Source organism: Canis aureus, chromosome 34 (assembly GCF_053574225.1).
Source record: "Canis aureus isolate CA01 chromosome 34, VMU_Caureus_v.1.0, whole genome shotgun sequence".
NCBI lineage: Eukaryota > Metazoa > Chordata > Mammalia > Carnivora > Canidae > Canis > Canis aureus.
The window spans coordinates 20,572,726-20,594,909 of NC_135644.1; the positions used below are offsets into that span (position 1 = coordinate 20,572,726).

The 22,184-nt window shown below is 37.4% G+C and overlaps 1 protein-coding gene and 1 long non-coding RNA gene across 8 annotated transcripts in view; one reads left to right on the forward strand and one right to left on the reverse strand.

Annotated features, from left to right (window-relative positions):
• Nucleotides 1-4,834, forward strand: part of LOC144304862 (sodium channel protein type 3 subunit alpha) — a 105,859-nt gene extending 101,025 nt beyond the window's left edge. For all 6 annotated transcript variants that reach the window (XM_077883459.1, XM_077883454.1, XM_077883457.1 and 3 more), the window contains 2 exons: nt 778-1,048; nt 1,564-4,834. In XM_077883459.1, coding sequence (XP_077739585.1) covers nt 778-1,048; nt 1,564-2,759 — 1,467 coding nt within the window. In that variant the 3' untranslated portion in view covers nt 2,760-4,834. The remainder of the gene's footprint in view (nt 1-777; nt 1,049-1,563) is intronic.
• Nucleotides 1-20,752, reverse strand: part of LOC144304863 (uncharacterized) — a 115,966-nt gene extending 95,214 nt beyond the window's left edge. The window contains exons 1-2 of one of the 2 annotated variants that reach the window (XR_013371857.1): nt 20,509-20,752; nt 20,288-20,430 (exon numbers count right to left, since the gene is read on the reverse strand). This is a non-coding gene — a long non-coding RNA (uncharacterized LOC144304863). The remainder of the gene's footprint in view (nt 1-20,287; nt 20,431-20,508) is intronic. The other variant, XR_013371856.1, reaches the window with a different exon arrangement.
• Nucleotides 20,753-22,184: the final 1,432 nt, after the last annotated feature.

Genomic DNA, 22,184 nt, shown 5'->3' on the forward strand with positions numbered 1-22,184 from the left:
TAAACCTGTTTTACTGAAGATTATTTAAATATTATATTTTAAAGAAGAAAACTCTGTCAATTCATGAAACTGATTTTCAATAAGCTATGAAATTTTATGTTTTTATTTTAAATTATTAAGGATTTATTTCCCTAATAGAATTATATCTAATACCACATGAGTATAGTAATCTTTAAAAGTACGTGATTCCTGAGATGATTGCTAATAAGACAAAGAAAAAATGTCATTCATTTTTGTTGAAGCATGGATAAAGAACAGATGAAGAAAGAGATAAATAACACACAAACATAATTAAAAGAGACAGAATAAAATAGAAAATGACTTATTTTGAAGGAGAGAGAGATGGAAATAAGTTATAAACCAAAATTCCTGAAGTACTGATAAATGAATTAGGGTATTCATCCATTTAAAACTCTGTATCAATCTACTTTGTAAATCTTCATTATTAGTTGTCATAATTTTTTGGTAAAAATTATCAAGTTATTTTAAATCAAGCAAAGCCCATGCATATTGACAGCTAACTGCCACCAATTTATGCCTTACTGAGCTCTGTCTTCCCATGGAACTTAAATATACTGAATACGTTTTGTTCTTATCATATGACTTTTTTCATTTCCTTTTGTATTTTAATGTGAAGAGAAATGGAGCACAAAAAATTGTTTGTAGTAATGTGATAAGGGTGTATATCTCATGGCCATATATGGAAGGCCTTCATCTGAAATTTTAGTCATTATTTATGAAATATGCGTATTAACCTTCTTTTACCTCTCTTTCTAGAACAAATTCCAAGGAATGGTCTTTGACTTTGTAACTAGACAAGTCTTTGATATCAGTATCATGATCCTCATCTGCCTCAACATGGTCACCATGATGGTGGAAACTGATGACCAGAGCAAATATATGACTCTGGTTTTGTCCCGGATCAACCTTGTATTCATTATCCTGTTCACTGGAGAATTTGTGCTAAAGCTCATCTCTCTCAGATACTACTACTTCACCATAGGCTGGAACATTTTTGATTTTGTGGTGGTGATTCTCTCCATTGTGGGTAAGAATGGTTTAATTACAGAGAGGTACCAATGTAGGTAAAGCTCCCCCAGGCCTGACAGCTGTGTAACACAGAAATTAGATCTGAGAATGTTAATGTGTATAATTCTTAAGTTTACCACTACTGTTCATTTTCCTCTAACAGAAGAATGTCAATATTTGAAAAGAGAATATATTTAGAGATTTCAGAAATAATCTTTGTCAGTAATCAGCACATTTTATGTGTGGGGATAACTCTTCATAGAAACTGAGTGTATATAATCTTAAATTGCCATGACACTCTGAGGTTATTTAATTTTTGGATTTTCTAAAAATCTATATTGGTTTATAACATTATAGAATCATTGAATAAAACTCTGTTATCTTTAATTGCTAGTATTAGGGAATAGACCCAAATATTTAGTAAAAGTTTATAATCATAACAATCTTACTGTTTTATTAAATCTTGCAAATATAAAGCATTCGTGTCGGCATAAGATATTCACTATTTAGTTGATTTCTGTATTTTTTCCACAGGTATGTTTCTGGCTGAGCTGATAGAAAAATACTTTGTGTCCCCCACCCTGTTCCGAGTGATCCGGCTCGCCAGGATCGGTCGAATCTTGCGTCTGATCAAAGGGGCGAAGGGGATCCGCACACTGCTCTTTGCTCTGATGATGTCCCTCCCTGCCTTATTTAACATCGGCCTCCTGCTCTTCCTGGTCATGTTCATCTATGCCATCTTTGGAATGTCCAACTTTGCCTATGTTAAAAAGGAAGCTGGAATTGATGACATGTTCAACTTTGAGACCTTTGGCAACAGCATGATCTGCTTGTTCCAAATTACCACCTCGGCTGGCTGGGATGGATTGCTAGCACCTATTCTCAACAGTGCACCACCTGACTGTGATCCTGACACAATTCACCCTGGAAGCTCAGTTAAGGGAGACTGTGGGAACCCATCTGTGGGGATTTTCTTTTTTGTCAGTTACATCATCATCTCCTTTCTGGTTGTGGTGAACATGTACATCGCTGTCATCCTGGAGAACTTCAGTGTTGCCACTGAGGAGAGTGCAGAGCCCCTGAGCGAGGATGACTTTGAGATGTTCTATGAAGTCTGGGAGAAGTTTGATCCTGATGCCACCCAGTTTATAGAGTTCTCCAAGCTCTCTGATTTTGCAGCTGCCCTGGATCCTCCTCTTCTCATAGCGAAACCAAACAAAGTCCAGCTCATTGCCATGGACCTGCCCATGGTCAGTGGGGACCGGATCCACTGCCTCGACATTTTATTTGCCTTTACAAAGCGTGTTTTGGGTGAGAGTGGAGAGATGGATGCCCTTAGAATACAGATGGAAGACCGGTTCATGGCTTCGAACCCCTCCAAAGTCTCCTATGAACCCATCACTACCACTCTGAAACGCAAACAAGAGGAGGTATCTGCTGCTATCATTCAGCGTAATTTCAGATGTTATCTTTTAAGACAAAGGTTAAAAAAGGTATCAAGTGAATATAACAAAGAGGCAATTAAAGGAAGGATTGACTTACCTATCAAAGAAGACATGATTATTGACAAATTAAATGGAAACTCCACCCCAGAAAAAACAGATGGAAGTTCCTCTACCACATCTCCTCCTTCCTATGACAGTGTAACAAAGCCAGACAAAGAGAAGTTTGAGAAAGACAAACCAGAAAAAGAAAGCAAAGGGAAAGAGGTCAGGGAAAATCAAAAGTAAAAAAGAAACAAAGAATTATCTTTGTGATCAATTGTTTACAGCCTATGATGGTAAAGTCTATGTGTCAACTGGACTCCCAGAAGAGGTCTATGCCAAACTGACTGTTTTAACAAATACTCATGGTCAGTGCCTATAACAAGACAGTGACCTCTCCATCACTACAACTCTGTGAGTCAGGGTATCAACAAGATTGACAAGAGGTTGCTGTTTTCATTACCAGCTGACACTGCTGAAGAGAAACTAAATGGCTATCTAGACTGTAGGGATAATTGTGCAAAGTGATCATTGTAACTACACCAAACACCTTTAGTACAGTACTTGCATCCACTCTATTTTTAACTTCCATATCTGCCATATTTTTACAAAATTTGTTCTAGTGGATTTCCTTGCTCCCTAATTCATAGTTTATTCATAATACTATGTCACTATTTTTGTAAATGCCATTTAAGTTGAGAGAAAAGTATATGAGCCCTGTGTTCCTACTCCACAAGTCTCTCAAATGATCAGCAACAGTGTTTTGAGAGATAAAATTCTTGCTCAAAACCAGAAAAAAATATTCTAATGTCAATAATTTCAGGTACTTCCATTTTCTAGACAGCTTTAATTTTGAAAGTGTTTTAGTCTGTTACATTTGTTTATATCTGAACAGTTATGTGCCTGTAAAGTCTCCTCTAATTTTTAAAGGATTATTTTTATGCAAATATTGTTTCAGCAAGTGCAAATTTTATTCTAAGTTCCAGAGCTCTATATTTAATTTGGTTAAATGCTTTCCAAAAACAAAATGAAAAAAAATCTAGAAAAAGTATATCTATAGTGTCACTTTAGAATAGTTGTCCCACTTTCAGCTGCAGTATTGCTTTGCCATCTTCTACTCTCAGCAAAGCTGACATTTTATGTCAATTCAACACCCCCTGTTATGTAAATAGTTATTTTATCCTGTGGTGCATGTTTGGGCAGGAATATATATATATATACACACACACACACATATATACACACGTATATATATAATCATATATATATATATATATTCTGATAAACATCTATTAAATCAAATATGTACCACAGTGTATGTGTCTTTTGCGAGCTTCCAACAGGGATGTATCCTGTACCATTCATTAAACATAGTTTGAAGACTATCACTAATGCATGTTAATATTGCCTATGCTGCTCTTTTACTCAACCCATTCTTCACAAGCCTTGGTTAGAAGATGTCACATGTTGGTAGAGTTGGAAGACATACAGCTCTATCCAGTATGTCAAGCAGAATAGCTTGCAGTTATTTAAAAGTACCTTTACTTCTGAATTTTAATTCAACTTGAGTGTCATATGGTGTCTCTCTATATTTCAAAGAAACACACTGCATACTGCCTATTGTCAAAACCTATACTATCATATTTTGCTAAAAATATGTCCAAAACTTGTTTAAATATAAATAATGTAAAAATATGATCAATTTTATTTGTTGCACTTTGTACATAAGAAAATTATTTTCAGGTTGATGACATGGCAATTTATTTTACTTTATGCTTTTGCTTTTTATTTTTAATCACAACTCCAAACTTTTGAATCCATAAGACTTTTCAATGGATAATTTCCTAAAATAAAAGTTAGACAATGGGTTTTGTGGATTTCTTTGTTATAATATATTTTCTACCATTCCAATAGAGATACATTGGTCAAAAATTCAAACCTAGATCATTTTTTACTATGGTTGCCTCAATATTACCCATTATTCATGGAAATTTTTTTTTACTCAAACTTTTGTAGTATTTGCTTATGCAGACTAGTCTTATTTTTTTAATTCTTGCTATACTAGAGCTATTAGAGAAATAACATGGGCTCTCTCCTTTTTAGCCATGAACAAAGTGGCAAAGTTGTGCAATTACCTAACATGATATAAATTTTTGTTTTTTTTGCACAAACCAAAAGTTTAATGTTAACCTTTTACAAAACTATTTACTTGTAGTGTACTAAATGAACTGCATGCAGGGAATTGCTATTACTAAAAAGAATGGTGAGCTACGTCATTATTGAGCCAAAAGAATAAATATTTCAATTTTTATTATAGTTAATTTCTTGGCCTCTGTTTTTTATTAATGTTTAAAATATTCATAATTAATGAAATCTGTAATTGATCTGATATTTGTATACATAAAAGTTCACAGGGATTTTACAGTAACGTAATACATGATCCACCACACAGTACTATGGAATAAAAGCTATCAAAAAGCAGTTGTGAACTTTTCTGTGTGCAAAGAATCACATCCACATGTTCCAATTTGCAGTTTCAGTAACAGTAATAGTAGCCATTGACAATGGTTGTCAATACCAATTACTTCCCTTGGCTGTAACCATTTTCATCTCAGCTCCTCTCCGTGTTATTGATAACCATCTCCAAATTTCTTGGTAGCTAACAAAGGCTACATACTTTGTTATTTAAATTCATTTTATGAATTCCTATTTACATATAAAGTATTAATGATGGTTGTGATTGAGAATTTACATTAACTTTTTTTTAGGGCCCTTGGATTTATGTCTTGTCAAAACCAAATGTTTATTCTCAATGGAAAATTCCAATTATAAGGCATATTTTTTTGAAGATGAAGTGAATCTAAATATGCAATTCATAATTTCCTCAATGTAAATGATATAAGCTGACTTCAGTGGAATTCACTGGCTTCTTTCTGCTAAAGTCAATTTTCAGATCTCGCCAACACCACAGAGAAGTGAAGTATTACTTTGCAAAACCCTTACCCTTTCTATGCAACCCATCATATAATGTTAGCCAACTATTCTATTAATTGATATGCACTGCAGCTACATGATCATCTTCTAAAATAGTCATGAGAGCCTTCAGCTGAAAAAAAAAAAAACTTTTAAAAATATACCTATCAAGCTAATGGATATTCTGAAAATACTGTTCAGAATATAGAGCTGTTAATATAACCTAATATATATTTTAAATGACTAATTCCATAAGAAAAATCCTTCTATTATTGAACTTCATCACAGAATTGTTTAAAATAACAAACTAGAAAAAATTTTAAAAATAAAATATGCTAGAAATAATCAACTTAGATACAGAAATAACAATACTATAAAATTAAGGAAACTTAAACTCACCAATAAGTGATACTAATGGCTGTCCTTTAGTAAGGGAAGAACATTTATATGGAGAAAAAAATGGGTATTCCAGTTTTTAAATATTATAGCCAAAAGATAATAGCTATATAAATTTAAGTGTTTACTAATTTTCAAATAACTAGAATGCAATAAAATAACATAAAAATCATTCTTGTGCATTTCAAACCATTACATAGTAATCATAAAGAAAGTTCTTGCTGACCATTTTTGCATTAATGAGAAACACCAAAAAAGACTGGACCAAGAGTTCTAACACCTGTCTTTCAGTATCAGTTCTGGTATCAAATTAGCAATGTAATTCAGGCAAATCAAATTCTGGCCCCTCAGATTCCTCCTTTTTTGAATGACACTTTTGTCTCTTAAATTCTAAAATTCTATGTTCAAAGTCATATTGTCTATTCAAAGGGAGTAATCTTCTTTATATGGGTAACACTTAAGGAAAAATATATGACCTGTCAAGCCTTTTAAAACATTACTCAGGGTGGTTGGGTGGCTCAGTGGTTGAGCATCTGCCTTTGGCTTAGGGCGTGATCCTGGTCCAGGGATCGAGTCCCACATCGAGTTCCCTGCATGGAGCCTGCTTCTCCCTCTGCCTGTGTCTCTGCCTCACTCTTTCATGAATAAATAAAAAAAAAAAATCTTTAAAATATATAAAATAAAAAAAATAACATTACTGAGATAAGCTTAAATGGAAATACATATGGCTCCAACTTTAGCTCCATTAAGAAAAAAGTTTTCTTGGCCACCCTGGTGGCTCAGCGGTTTAGTGCCACCTTCGGCCCAGGGCGTGATCCTGGAGTCCTGGGATTAAGTCCTGCGTCAGGGAGCCCATGACGTGCTCCCTGCATGGAGCCTGCCTGCTTCTGCCTGTGTCTCTGCCTCTCTATATATATATCTGTCTCTCACTTATAATTAAAATATTAAAAAAAAAAGAAAGAAAAAAGTTTTCTTGTCCTCTTGTCCTCAAAGGTTTTATAACACAAAGTGAAGGATGCTTTAAATAAGTGAAAGGATGGCTATTATTTCTTTATGGTGTTACAGATTTCTAAAAGACAACACCTGACATATAACAAAAAGTCACTAATAATTTTCAATTTTACCTGTAAAATTGTCTAGAAAAAGTGTACTTGCTTCTTTTTGTCATTAATTAATATTTGCCACAAACCTTCAAGTTGGGCTTATTAAAGTCTTATATTCCCTAGAGTACTGTTTTTATTACAAAAGATTAAAAGACACACATCATTTTATTATAACATCTTAAACATTTTTTCTCAAAAACTTGTGTTGTTACTGACTCCTACAGATTCTTTTGTCAGCAGTGTTTCTCCCCTCCTCTTCTTTCCAGAAACTCTGTTCAAAATTCTGCCAGTTTGCATACTGAAGTACGTATCTAAAACTTCCTAAACCTAACAGCACCCAATTGCTCAGAAAATCAATTTCCCCTTCTAATTATGAAGTAAAAACAAACAAATCCCTACATAATCTGCCCGTACCTATTTTACTACTATCAGCCATTATTGGCCACCACTGATGGCCACCACTCCACAACTCATGCCTCTTATCCCTCATAATCACACACTCTCCCGTTACCTAATGTTTTGACATCTTTCCTGTCTTGAACATCTATCCACTTCTTTGCCAGAAATGTCCTGATGAATCATTCCTTATCTCTCAAGACCTGGCTCAAGTGTCATTATCATCTAGGAAGCTTCCACAGAGTTCCCCAAATAGAAGAAATCATTTCTCCTCACACTTCCTCATGTGATCCATGATGGTGTGGATCGTACTGTGCTGCATTACCTCCTTCACAGTTATTTCTTCTTAAAATATTGTAGCACATTCAATATACAGCACATATCTCATTAATTTTGTCACCCTTTTTTCCTCTAGGACTAGGATATGTGACTATCAATAAGTAAATCTATTGCTAGTAGAATTGATTCTTGCAGAAACACACAAATATATTTTAAGTGCCAAACAACAAATACTAATAAACTCTTTAAATCCTATGAAGGACAATTCTCAAATTTATTAGCATGTAAATTCAAAATATCCACCTTTATAATCAGTTGAAATATATACAAATATCTTGGAAATGCTGTATACCTATTAACTATGTTTATAAGTAATATTTTTTACCTAATATAAACTACTGAAACCAAAAACTTCATTTCATTAACTCTATCAGTGAAATAATCTTATTCAGTTGTCTTCATTAGAAATACATTGCATGGGCACCCCCAGTGGCGTAGCGGTTTAGCGCCGCCTGCAGCCAGGGGTCTGATCCTGGAGACTCAGGATCGAGTCTCGAGTCAGGCTCCCTGCATGGAGCCCGCTTCTCCCTCTGCCTGTGTCTCTGCCTCTCAGTCTCTCTCTCTCTCTCTGAATAAATAAATTTTAAAAAAATGTTTTTAAAAAAAAGAAATACATTGCATAGATAAAAACAGAGTTAGGTTTTATCTATCTTGAAGTAGATATTCTTAACTTTGATAATTCATGAATACACTGGTAATACACTAATAACTTCAGAAATTTGCTGAATAAATATATATCTTACCACATAATGGGACAACTATCATGAAATCCGCCCCCTCCTAAAATATCTAAAAATGGAGGGTAAAGTATTGTTAAAAGACCACTTTTAATGTATAGTTGGACTTACAAGAAAGCAAGGGAAATTCCCTGAGACTGATGGAGAAAGGCAAGCACTGATACTCTAGGTTCTACTAATCCCAGTGACCTACAGCTTGGTTTAAATTGCCCAGACACAATGTAGAAATAGAACACAAAGATTTGGCTCCAGTATGGGTTAGAGATCCTGAATAAATTCAAGGCAAATAAAAGGCTACACACTTTATTTTCCAAAAATCTACACACTTAATAAAAGCATTTTCAAAAGTCAATACTGCAAAAGTGGACAGGAAGGCAACTTGGCAAGCAAATTTTTCTGTCTTAACTTTGAATTTATGGGGAAAAGTCTCTCTTGAGACTCATAGCTATCAGCCCAGAATATACCTGGATTTATAGCCCAAATTTATACTATCTGCCTAGTACAAAATACTACAAGGCAAAAATTTGATTTAAATAGACACAAGTCGCTAGCAGTTCCAGCCTTCTGTGTGAAACTAACTGAAATCCATTCTCAGTCCCGTCCTCAAAGACTTCCCACAAATAAAGTCCAAGAAACATGAGCTCACAACAAGCTGCCAGATGAGAGAGGGAGAACATATCCTAAATTCTTCAGATGTAAGATATAAGTATATTCAATAGCATTTTTTAAAAGGGGGATTAAAGTACGAATAATGGTGAGAAATAAAAATTACGTGACATACTTGAAAAATAATATTATGCCACTTCTAGAAATAAAGAAGAATTGAAATTAAAATAATCCACAAGACTTAAATATTCAGTTACATGGAACTGAAAAGAGAAATTATGAGTTAGAATCTGAAAAACTTAAAGCCAAACAGCAGAGGCAAAAGCTAAAATGTATGAAACCCTTAAGAGAATTTCAGTAAAGGTGAGAAGGTAAAATACTTGGAATTCCAAGAGAAGAATTAAGATATTAGGGGGAAGCCAATATTTGATTACCAAATGATTAAGATTATTATTATAATGAACATAAATCCTAACATGCAGGAATCACAAAAATCCTAATTAAAATAAAACTATAGCCAAGCATACCTTAATAAATTCTCAGAACAAAGTACAAGAGAAAATCTTAAAACTAAATAAGAAAAAAAGACACAACAGAACAATTCAACTATAACAGCAATAAAAAAAAAAAATGTTGTAAGAAAATATCTGTTAAAACTAGTGTTTTAGGGCAGCCCTGGTGGCTTAGCGGTTTAGCGCTGCCTTTAGCCCAGGGCATGATCCTGGAGACCCGGGATCGAGTCCCATGGCAGGCTCCCTGCATGGAGCCTGCTTCTCCCTCTGCCTGTCTCTTTCTCTCTCTCTAATAAACAAATAAAATCTAAAAAAAAAAAAAAAAAAAAAAAAAAACTAGTATTTTATACTCAGAAAAGAAGTCTCTTTATAAATAAAAAAGAGATGAAAATATTTGTTATTGGGAGTTCAAGAATTCTAATTGTATTGTTCAGGAGGATGATAAACATAGTAACTTTTAATTTTGCTTAGAATACTTACTAAAATATCAAGGGTATACATGGAAAGAGAAATGGGACAAAATAATTAGTGTACAGAAGAAAAATTAAATAGCTTGACATTTAATAAATTTAAAAGCACAAGAAGGAGGAGAAAAATAGGAAAATGAGACGAATGAAGAGTACACAATAACCTGGTAGAAATTAATAATAATTAGCCCATTCTGGGTGCTTACTATGTGCTAATCGTTTTTCAAATACTTTACATGATAATTCTCACATTATCTCTATTAAGAACTATGAAGAAACTCAGACATGGAATATTTTTAACTTGCCCAAGGGACGCATTGCTAGGAAGAAGAACAATATGGATGTTAATCCAGGAAATCTGGCTCCAGATACAATCTCTTAATTACTGTATTATAGTACCTGACATCTAGAATGACTATTACACAACTCTCGTGAAGAATCACACTGTACTCTAAAAATTGTACACTCTGGAGAAAAACTCCAACATGGAATTCAATGTAACACCATGGCACTGGTAATAGCTATAAAAAACATAGCAATAATATGTTAATAATTACTTTTAAGTATATTGAACTGTTCAGCTAAAAGACAAATCAGGTTGATTTTTACAATGCAACTATTTAAAATAAATCTAAAATGTAAAAGTAAAAAAGTAACAGCATTGTAAAACATCAGACAAATGCTAACAAAATAAATACTTATGAAAGAAACTGAGGAAGACAAAAAGAAATGGAAAAATGTTCCATGCTCATGGATTGCAAGAACAAATATTTTCAAAATGTCTTGCTACCTAGAGCAATCTATACATTCAGTATAATCCCTATCAAAATACTGTCAACTTTTTTCATAGAGCTGGAACAAATAACCCTAAAATGTGTATGGAACCAGAAAATACTTCAAATAGCCAAAGGAATGTTGAAAAAGAAAATCAAAACTGGTAGCATGACAATCCTGGACTTCAACCTCTATTACAAAGCTGTAATCATCGAGACAGTATGGTATTGGCACAAAAACAGACACATAGATTAATGGAACAGAACAGAGAATCCAGAAATGAACCCTCAACTCTATGGTCATCTAATGTCCAACAAAGCAGGAAAGAATATCCCATGGAAAAAAAAAGACAGTCTCTTCAATAAATGGTGTTGGGAAAATTGGACAGGCCATGCAGAAGAATGAAACTAGACCATTTTCTTACACCATACACAAAAATAGACTCAAAATGGATGAAAGACCTAAATAGAAAACAGGAATCCAACAAAATCCTAGAGAAGAACACAGGCAGCAACCTCTGACCTCAGCTGCAACAACTTCTTGCTAGACACATCTCCAAATGCAAGGGAAACAAAAACAAAAATGAACTATTGGGACTTCACCAAGATAAAAAGCTTTTATACAACAAAGGGAATAGTTAACAAAACCAAAAGACAATCAACAGAATGGGAGAAGATAGTTATAAATGTCTTATCAGGTAAAGCGCTAGTATCCAAAAATCTATAAAGAACTTCTCAAACTCAACACCCAAAGAACAAATAATCCAATCAAGAAACGGAAAGAAGACATGAACAGACACTTCTTCAAAGAAGACATACAAATGGCCAACAGACACATGAAAAAATGATCCACATCACTCGGCATCAGGGAACTACATATCAAAAGCACAATGAGATACCACCTCACACCAGTCAGAATGGCTAAAATTAACAAGTCAGGAAACAAGAGATGTTGGCAAGGATGCAGAGAAAGGAGACCCCTCTTAGACTGCTGATGGCAATGAAGCTGGTACAGCCATTCTAGAAAACAGTATGGAGGTTCCTCAAAAAGTTGAAAATAGAGCTACCCAGCAATTGCACTACAAAGGATTTACCCCCAAAATACAAATGTACTGATCCAAAGGGGTTCCTGCATCCCAAAGTTTAGAGCAGCAATGTTCACAATAGCCAAACTATGGAAAGAGCCCAGATATCCATTGAGAGATGAATGGATAAAGAAGACATGGTATATATATACAATGGAATATTACTCAGTAATCAAAAAAAATTGAAATCTTGCCATTTGCAACGTGGATGGAACTAGAGGATATTATACGAAGCAAAATAAGTCAATCAGAGAAAGGTAATTATCATATGATCTCACTCATATGTGGAGTTTAGGAAATAAAACAGAGGAGCATGGGGAAGGGAGAAAAAAATAAAACAAGGTGAAATCAGAGAGGGAGATAAACTACAAGAGTCTTAATAATAGGAAACAAACTGAGGGTTGTTGGAGGGAGGGGTTGGGGGAGGGGGTAACTAGGTGGCGGGCAATAAGGAGGGTTGAGTGCTATATATAACAGATGAATCACTGAACTCTACCTCTGAAACTAATAATATGCTATATGTTAATTAATTGAATTTTAATTTTAAAAAATAAGGGAAAAATAAATAAGTAAATACATACATATTTTTATTATTAGAGTCACAATAGGTTTAAAATTCTAAGAACTATTTCAAACTGAATACACCTCTTAAACTTATCTTTAAAATACACAAAACAAAAAACCTATTCAATCACAAGGAGAAATGGACAAATCTGTCACACAATGAAGATTTTAATATACTTCCTTGAATAACTGATAGCTCAAGTGGATAGAAAAACCTAAAAGAATATGTAAATTATGATTACAATTAACAGCTTCACATATTTTGACACACAATGAACATTTGAAAAAGTCTCAGGATTTTTTGTAAATGTACATGTCACATTTATTAAGATTCATTACGTGAAAGACCAAAATGCAAGTACCAAAACATTTCAAAGAATTAGTATCAAACAGAGAACACTATGTTCTCTAATAGGAATAAAATCAGGGGCACCTGGGTGGCTCAGTCAGACAACCAATTCTGGGTTTCAGGGCAGGTCACAATCTCAGGTTGTGAGATTGAGGCCTGATCAATCTTAAAATTGCTTAAGATTCTCCCCCCCCCCCCCCCGCTCCAACTGTCTCCAAAAAAAGGGGGGGGGCAATTAAATTGGGAACCTAGCTTTCTGGAATATTTGGGGACTTAAAAATGTACTTCTAGTTTCCTGTGCTAGAAATGATGAGGGAGCTAATATCAGACCAATGTTCTGATAGATACTATAAATCTTGAATAAAATACACTTAATCTTTAGGTACTAGAGAATTATCCAAAATCCAGAAAACTGGAAAAGAAATGGCACTAGTTGAGCCTCCTGTTTATGATGGCTTTTGTCTGAGTTCAGGACCAATCAATACAGAGCTGAAATTCAGATAAAAATCTGCAATCTTACTTACTGAGAAATTAGAGGACAGAGTTTAAAACAGTCACAGCAAATTGAAGAGTTACAGAATGACAGATGAGAAGCCCCAAATTCAGCATATTAACTGAATTCTCCGGCTGATTCTTAGACTTTGCATGTGTGGGCTAGATTTAAAGCAATCATTGCAAAAGCTTAAAGATTCAGAGTTTTCAGTTGTTGTCTACTTCTAGAACATAGAGTCTGGAGTTAAGTTCAGCCAATACTCTTCAGAGAAACAGATGAGAACCAGAGAATCTGTAAGATTTCTTTCACAATACTCATAAGAAAAGGCACACAATGGAGGAACAAATTTTAGATTTAACAGGCAAGGAGTCTAAAGTGATTAAATTATACTCAAAGATTATAAAAGAATATGTGCTCAAAATGAATGATTGTGACACCTCTAATTTTGTTCTCCTTTTTCAAGATTGCTTAGTAATTCCACTACTGGGTATTTACCCAAACATAAATTCAAACAGATACATGTGTCCCTATGTTTACAGCAGCATTACTTACAATAGTCAAGATATGGAAGCAACCCAAGTGAGCACTGATACATGAATCGATAAAAAAGATGTGGTATATACATACAATAGAATATTACTCAGCTATAAGAATGAGATCTTGCAGGATGCCTGGGTGGCTCAGTGGTTGAGTGTCTGCTTTCCACTCAGGGCGTGATCCCAGGGTCCTGGGATCAAATCCCACATCAGAGAGAGCCCACTTCTCCCTCTGCCCATGTGTCTGCCTCTCTCTCTCTCTCTCAGTGCCTCCCAGGAATAAATAAATAAAAATTCAAAAAAGAAAGAGATCTTGCCATTTGTAACAATATGGATGAATCTAGAGGGTATAATCCTAAGTGAAATAAGTCAAAGAAAGATAAATACCATATGATTTCACTTGTATGTGGAATTTAAGAAACAAAACAAAGAGAAAAAGAGACAAACAAAATACTGTTAAATATATAAAACAAACTGGTGGTTGCCAAAAGAGAAACAGGTAAGGATATAGGTGAAACAGGTGAGGGGATTAAGAGCAAACTTATCTTGATGAGCACTGAGTAATGTATAGAATCGTTGAATCACATATTGTACACACCTGAAACTAATATAACACCATATGTTAATTATACTGAAATTTTTTTAAAATGCATCTTATTTACTAAAATTTACACAGCATTGCTAAAAACAATTAAAGAAGATCTAAGTAAAAACATTTTTTAGTAAAAATATTTTAAATTTTTAAAAATGAAAACTAGAAAATAGAGTTTGATAATATAAAATTAGTACACTATAGAAATTGTGAAATGAAGCTAAAGTGGTACTTGGAGGTAAATTTATAAATAGAAATCTTTTTGTTAGAAAATAAAGACAGCTAAAACTTAGTGAGCTGAGGAATAATTTAAAAACAAGAGAATAAGGCAGCTCAGCGGTGGCTGAGCGGTTTAACACGGCCTTCAGCCCAGGTGTGATCTTGGAGACCCGGGCTTGAGTCCCACGTTGGGCTCTCTCCATGGAGCCTGCTTCTCCCTAGGCTTGTGGCTCTCTCTCTCATGAATAAATAAATAAAGTCTTTAAAAAATAAAAAATAAAATAAATAAAATAAAAACAAAGAATATTTCCAAGGCAATTAGAAGCAGGATGAAAAGAAAGAAAGAAAAGAAAAGGAAAAGAAAAGGAAAAGGAAAAGGAAAAGGAAAAGGAAAAGGAAAAGGAAAAGGGAAAGGAAAGGAAAGGAAAGAAAGAAAGAGGGATCCCTGGGTGGCGCAGCGGTTTGGCGCCTGCCTTTGGCCCGGGGCACGATCCTGGAGACCCGGGATCGAATCCCACGTCAGGCTCCCTGCATGGAGCCTGCTTCTCCCTCTGCCTGTGTCTGTGCCTCTCTGTCTCTCTCTGTGTGACTATCATGAATAAATAAATAAAAAATCTTTAAAAAAAAAAGGAAAGAAAGAAGAGTAAGCTTAAGGAAGTACAAAAAATATATATATACTAGAATGAACAAAAAAAATGAACAAAAACAAAGTTGGTTCTTGGAAATAAAATTAACATATTTTAAACCTCTGGCAAGACTGACAATACGAGGAATAAAAAAGGTGCAAAATTACAGGTATTGCTGAGATTAAAAATAATAATAGAATAGAATGCAACAAACTGCTTTACTCAAAAGTTTTGAAAAATAGCAGAATAAATATATTCTGAGAAAATTAGCATACCAATGAAGTAAAATAGTAACAAAAATTTTGTAAAATTTTTAAGTTTTAGGAAATTTAATTAATAGTTAAAATCATTGCCTACCCTAACAAAGAGACACTAGACACATGGTTTTAAGTTGCAAGCAAATTTCATATACATATACAATATATATACACACATTTATGTTAAGAGTTTTTAATATACATTTATATTTTTATATATGTATATATACATACTTATATACATATGTACATATGTACACAAGATTTTATATACATATATAGATATAAAACCCAAATCCATCAATATATTAAAAATATAAAATAGATGCATCCTTTAGAATGGCAGAGTAAGAGACTCAGAGGACTCTCACCAGCAAAACTACTATATAAGTGGTTAAATTATTAAAAACAATTATTTAAGTTCTGAAAATTGTCTTAAGAGTATATAGTGAATAGAGAAACATTTCTTCAAGAAAATGTACTACATATAAGTAAGAACTGTGATGGTCTGTGGCATTTGAGCCACAGTTCAAACCCCTGCCCCCAGTTCTATGTCACAAAAGCTTCATCCTGGGCACTCCAAGAATCCAGGACTCCCTTTCCCAGTGCCCAGTCAGAGGAAGAACAAGCTGCCTTCATTTCTCGTCTCTATCCCTATTTCCCACCCACAGCCACATACTACAGAAATCCTATTCCAAATACCCATACTAGGCAGCCCGGGTGGCTCAGCAGTTTAGCGCCACCTTTGGCCCAGGGCATGATCCTGGAGACCTGGGATCGGGTCCCGCGGTGGGCTGCCTACATGGAGCCTGCTTCTCCCTCTCTCTCTCCGTGTCTCTCGTGAATAAACAAATAAAATCTTTATTTAAAAAAAATGGGCATAACTGAGAGGACTGGATTACTCTTCCCCAACCCAGTCCCACCTGCAGAGTAGAAATCCTATGCCATGCAGAGCAAGCCAAAAGTACTGGGATCCCAACTGCCCCCACTACAGCTTATTCACAGGGCACTGTTTCCTCTCCAGGAGGGCTAAATCCATACGGGAGGCTGCTACTCATCATAGAGTACCCACTCCTTAAGCAGGCCTCTGCCTCCAGTTCAGTTGCAGTGGTATGGGGTTCCTGTCCAGAGGAGAAAGCAGGCCATAGTAGACAAAGAGGTCCAGAACATTCCCAAGAGGACTGACTTTATTTGGAACAGAGTGCTTGAAGAACTCCATGTCTAAGAGTGTCATAGAAAACAAAAGATATCTTGGTGGACATTTATTAAGATGATGTTAGTAGCTCCATGTTGTTAGGAGTTAGACAGGTAGTCAGAGCCAGGGTCCCTAACAAGAACATATGGAGTCAGGACAGCTAAGATAAAACAGCAATGACATCCTGTTTTACAGCTGAGACAGGATCACACTAGCATTCATTTGCAGTCTTTGCAGAAAAGACTTCTGCAAAAACGTCCTAAAATGAAACAATTAACCACAGAGCACTTGTCCCCATCACGCAAGGAGCAGTTAAGACATAAGACCCTGGATGTCAGCAAAAAAAGACCATCAGCACATGGACATTAACCTAATAGGTAGACAGATATGTGACCAAAGCCTTGATTGGCATGACTCAGCACACCCTGTTTAAGATAGTTCTGCAGGGGCAGCCCAGGTGGCTTAGCGGTTTAGTGCCACCCTCGGCCTAGGGTGTGATCCTGGAGACCCGGGATCGAGTCCCACGTCGGGCTCCCTGCATGGAGCCTGCTTCTCCCTCTGCCTGTGTCTCTGGCTCTCTCTCTCTCTCTCTCATGAATAAATAAATAAAATCTTTAAAAAAAAAAAAAAAAGATAGTTCTGCAAAAGAGCTCATAAAAACCTCTACACTTAGAAGCTCCAAGGGCAACTCGCTTGGGCCCTCCCGCTCCAGGAGCGCTATACCATTGCCCAATAAACTTTGCTTTGCTGCCCACCACTCTTCTCTGGTCTATCCCTTCATTCTTCTAAGCCACAGCACGACCAAGGACCACAGACACTAAAGGCAGAGAGTTTCTGCAACCATGTTACAGGCAAAACAGCAGAACAGCCAGAAGTTTAATAGAGTGAACCACGGAAAAACGAAGCCAAAGATCTTGAGGTGACAGCCAATTATACAGGTCAAGGCTATATGCATGCACTAGGCTTCAGCCATTTGGGAGAAATCAGAACAAAATATAAGGCACACGATAAAACCCACAAACTGCACACAAACCCATCAACCCAGCCAAAGACAGAATGCTCACTTGCATCAGAGTTTTAAATACAATCTCTGACTAAATACTGAACAATATACTATTGTAACTGAAGGATGACTCTTCTTATTAAAAATGAATTCAGGGCAGCCCCAGTGGCCCAGCGGTTTAGCGTTGCCTTCAGCCCAGGGCATGATCCTGGAGACCCGGGATAGAGTCCCACGTCAGGCTCCCTGTGTGGAGCCTGCTTCTGCCTCTGCCTGTGTCTCTGCCTCTCTCTCTCTCTCTTTATGTCTATCATGAATAAATAAATAAAATCTTTAAAAAAATAAAGAATAAATAAAATCTTTAAAAAAAATGAATTCAGAGGGTGCCTGGGTGGCTCATTTGGTTAAGTGTCTGCCTACTACAGCTCAGGTCATGATCCCAGGGTCCTGGGACGGAGCCTCTGCAGAACCCCTGCATCAGACTCCCTGCTCTCCCTCTCCCTCTGCTGCTCTCTGCCATTACCCCCGCTTGTGCTCTCAATCTCTCATGCCTTCTCTCAGATAAATAAATAAAATCATTTTTTAAAAATTTAAAATAAATTCAGAATCATTCCTGGCAGCCTGAAAGACTGTATGTATGTCCAAGGTTGTACTCCCTCAGTAGCAGAGAAGAAAACTCCAAGTTACTAGTCCCTGTCAGAACAGGAAGCCAAAACTCCAAACTGGGACAACAGCCTCCAAGCCCCAGATACATTCAATAGCAAAGAGTAAAAATCTAACTGGATAAGGGTTAATTAGTATTAACTCCAACCTTTGGCTAATAATTAGGTATTGCTGACCCAAGGGTAACACCAAGGTATGAGAGAGCAAAATAAGGGAAAACAATCTGGGCAAGAAAATCAGAGGCTGCACACTATAGAGAAATACGTCACAAAACTTGTTCAGCCAAATTCTAAAAATTAAAAAACAAGAAACCAAACAATAAAAAACAAGCTCAGAGAGGAGGAGGAATCAGAAATTCTAGAGTAGAAAGGCACAATAACCAGAGTGAAAAATTTATTCAAGGGGTTCAACAGTGAATACGAGTGAATAGAAGAAAAAAAGTCAGCAAAGTTGATGGAAGATCAACAGCAATTATCCAAACTGAAGAACGAGAGAGAGAGAGAGAGAGAGAGAACTGAAGAAACATGAACGGCCTCAGAGAAATGTGAGACACCACTAAGCACACCAACATATGTGTAATGGCAGTGCCAAGAGGGGAGAAGAAAAAGAAAAAGCATTTGAAGAAACGATGGCTGCAAACTCCCCAAATTTGATGAAAAACATTAACCTACACATCCAAGAAGACAAGTATTGGCGAGCGCACAGAGAAACTGGAACTCCCGCAGAATGCCTGTGGGAATGCAAATGGTGCAGCTGCTATGGAAAGCAGTAGAAAGGCTCCTCAGAATATTAAAAATAGAACTACCGTATGATCCATCGATCCCACTTCTATCTACCCAAAAGAACTTAAATCAGGATCTTAAGGATATTAGCACTGATCCATATGGCCGAGATGTACAAACACCCCAAACGTCCATCGACAGACAGATCGTTAGGTAGAGGAAAATGTGGTAGTGCCTACAACAGAACATTAGCCAGGAATGAGGTTCTACAGTATGAAACAACGCGGATGAACCCTGAGGGCATCACGTTAAGTGAAATAAAGGCAACCACAGAAAGACAAGTAGTGCCTAATTCCACTTAGAGGAGGTCTCCAAAAATAAAGTCATAGATTCAAAAACTGGAATGGCGGTTGCCAGGTTCTGAGGGAGGGAGGAAATGGAGAGTTACGAATCATCAGGCATAGCTGCATTTAAACCAGACAACTAGAAGCTCTGGAAATCTGCTGCACAAGCCTGTACCTACAGCCAACAACCGCGTCTCACAAGCTTCAAAATTTGTTAAGCATGCAAACCTCACGTTGAGTGTTCTTATCACAACGAAATGAAATTTTTAAGACGAATAAAACTTGCCGAGCCTTTTTCTAAAGGACGTGTACGGCTGGCCCTCCAATGCAGGTTTGAACTGCGTGAGTCCACTTGCACGCACTGTTTTCCTGACACAGTGTAACACTGTATATAAGTGCATTTTCTCTTCCTTACGATTTCCGTAACAGCATTTTCTTTTCTCTGGCGTATCTCACTGCACGAATACAGTGTGTCATACGTAGAACATAAATATGTTTTGATGGGCGGCCTTCGTGATCAGTAAGGCTTCCAGTTAACGATAGGCTACCAGAAGTTTTGTTTTGTTTTAAGATTTTATTAATTCATTCATGAGAGGCAGAGAGAGAGGCAGAGACACAGGTAGAGGGAGAAGCAGGCTCCGTGCAGGGAGCCCGATGCGGGACTCGACCGCGCGACCCCGGGGTCGCGACCTGGGCCGGGCCTAAGGCGGGCGCTGAAGCGCTGGGCCACCCGGGCGGCCCGGGGGCGTCAAAGTTACACAGACTTGACTGGGGCGGGGAGGGGGGTGGTGTCAAGGACCTTACGCCCAGAGCTTTGCAAGACTCACGTGTAGTCTTTTTCAGTAAACCATCTGCATATATTTGAAAACAACGCCTGTTTCACTATTGTCTCTTCCACTCCCGTGGGGTGGTGATCGACATACTTAAGGTTTCATCATCTCCGCTGTTCCTGGGGTTTCGTCCGCTTACTCTATTAGTCACAGAGGAAAAACAGGTTAAAAATTCCTATGCAATCAGGGATCTGTCTACTTCAAATTCTGTCACGCACCTGGCCCAGGATTCCGAGAAGCCAGACTGGGGGCTCCAGGGCGGCGGGCGACACGCGGGCGACGCGGGCGACGCGAGCCCCGGGCCACACGGAGACGCACAAGCAGCCTGGGGCGGACCCCAAGGAAGGCTGAGGGGGAGACGTGCAGGGGGCTGGCGGCGTCTCAGTCTCGGGGATGCCCTGCGCCCACAGCGAGGCCGCCCCCACGGCCGGGCCCAGGCCCACGCCCTCGGCGCCCTCAGAGCCCAACATGGCAGCCTTGCGCGCGCCTCCGCCCGGCAGCCGGAAGCGGACGGACGCGGGAATTCTGGGAAACGTAGTTCCGGCTAAGCGAACTCCATCAATGATCCCCGAGCTGAGCACTGCAAGCTCTGGGACCTTGATGGTTCATTCGTGATTCTTTTGATTCAGAATGCTACTTGAAAGCCACAAAACTTTACGACACTGTTTAGAAACAAAACGTAGGGGGGTCCCTGCGTGGCTCAGCGGTTTAGCGCCTGCCTTCGGCCCAGGGCATGATCCTGGACACCCAGGATCAAGTCCCACGTCCGGCTCCCTGCATGGAGCCTGCTTCTCCCTCTGCCTGTGTCTCTGCCTCTCTCCCTCTCTCTGTGTGCGTCTCATGAATAAATAATAAAATCTTAAAAAAAGAAAATCTAAAGAACAGAAGGGGGGGGGGGGAAGAACAGAGGGAAGATGATAGTACCAGCCCACTACCATTACCAGCTGTAGGCGCAGGGGAATAAAACAAAAAACCCACAAAACCCAAACATCTGATTTGCTAGCAACAGACCTTATTTAAAGGAATACGAATAATATAATGTAAAATGTTGCTAAGAATTTGTAGCTAATGTAAATCAAATAAACACCCCCTAATGAATTAACTTGGTAAATTTAGGTGTCTGTAATGTATAAGGGCATACATCCCTGCTGTCTAATGGTTAAAACAGGTTTTGTTTTGTTTTGTTTTGTTTTTTGGTGGGGGAGAGCCTACAAATTACAATTATGCTGATAAGGCTGTTTAAAATAAAGAAACATTCCCTTTCAAACATTCATAATGTACTGCAACAATATTCCCAAGCTAAGGCAGTGTTTGGCTTGCCAAAGATCATTAACATTTAAATCATTTCAGGGAATTGGAGAACTAGACACAAAGTTAAAGTTAACCCAAAAGGAGTGGGGGATGTGAAACTATGTACCAGATGCTAGAAAAATCCTTGTGATGTGGGCATTTTTGTTTATAAAATAAGGTTTGGGTTTGTAGCTTTGGGTATCAGCATTGTGTAGAAACACAGGAAAAATAAAGAGAGAGACACACACAATTAAGCAAATTACGCTGGAAAGAGGGAAAATGAGGTGAGAATTTCCTCACAAACGGCCCCTCCCCCAGCTCTCAGAAGGTCTTTAGCTACCAGCAGCTTCTCGGAGGACACACGGTTGTCATGGAGACAGAAGAGGCTTCCTCCTCTGCCCTGGAGCTGAAGCAGCAGGGCTGGTGGAACAAGCAAAGGAACACAGTGGTGAGCCCTTTTGCAGCTCGAGGTGGACATCAAGCAGTGACCTAATCCACTAAAAGAGAGAAACGAAAAAGAATGAAAATTCCACACTCCCCCGACCCCCAACACACACATGCAGCACAATGAAATTAGAGACCATAAGGATACTCTTTGGTCATC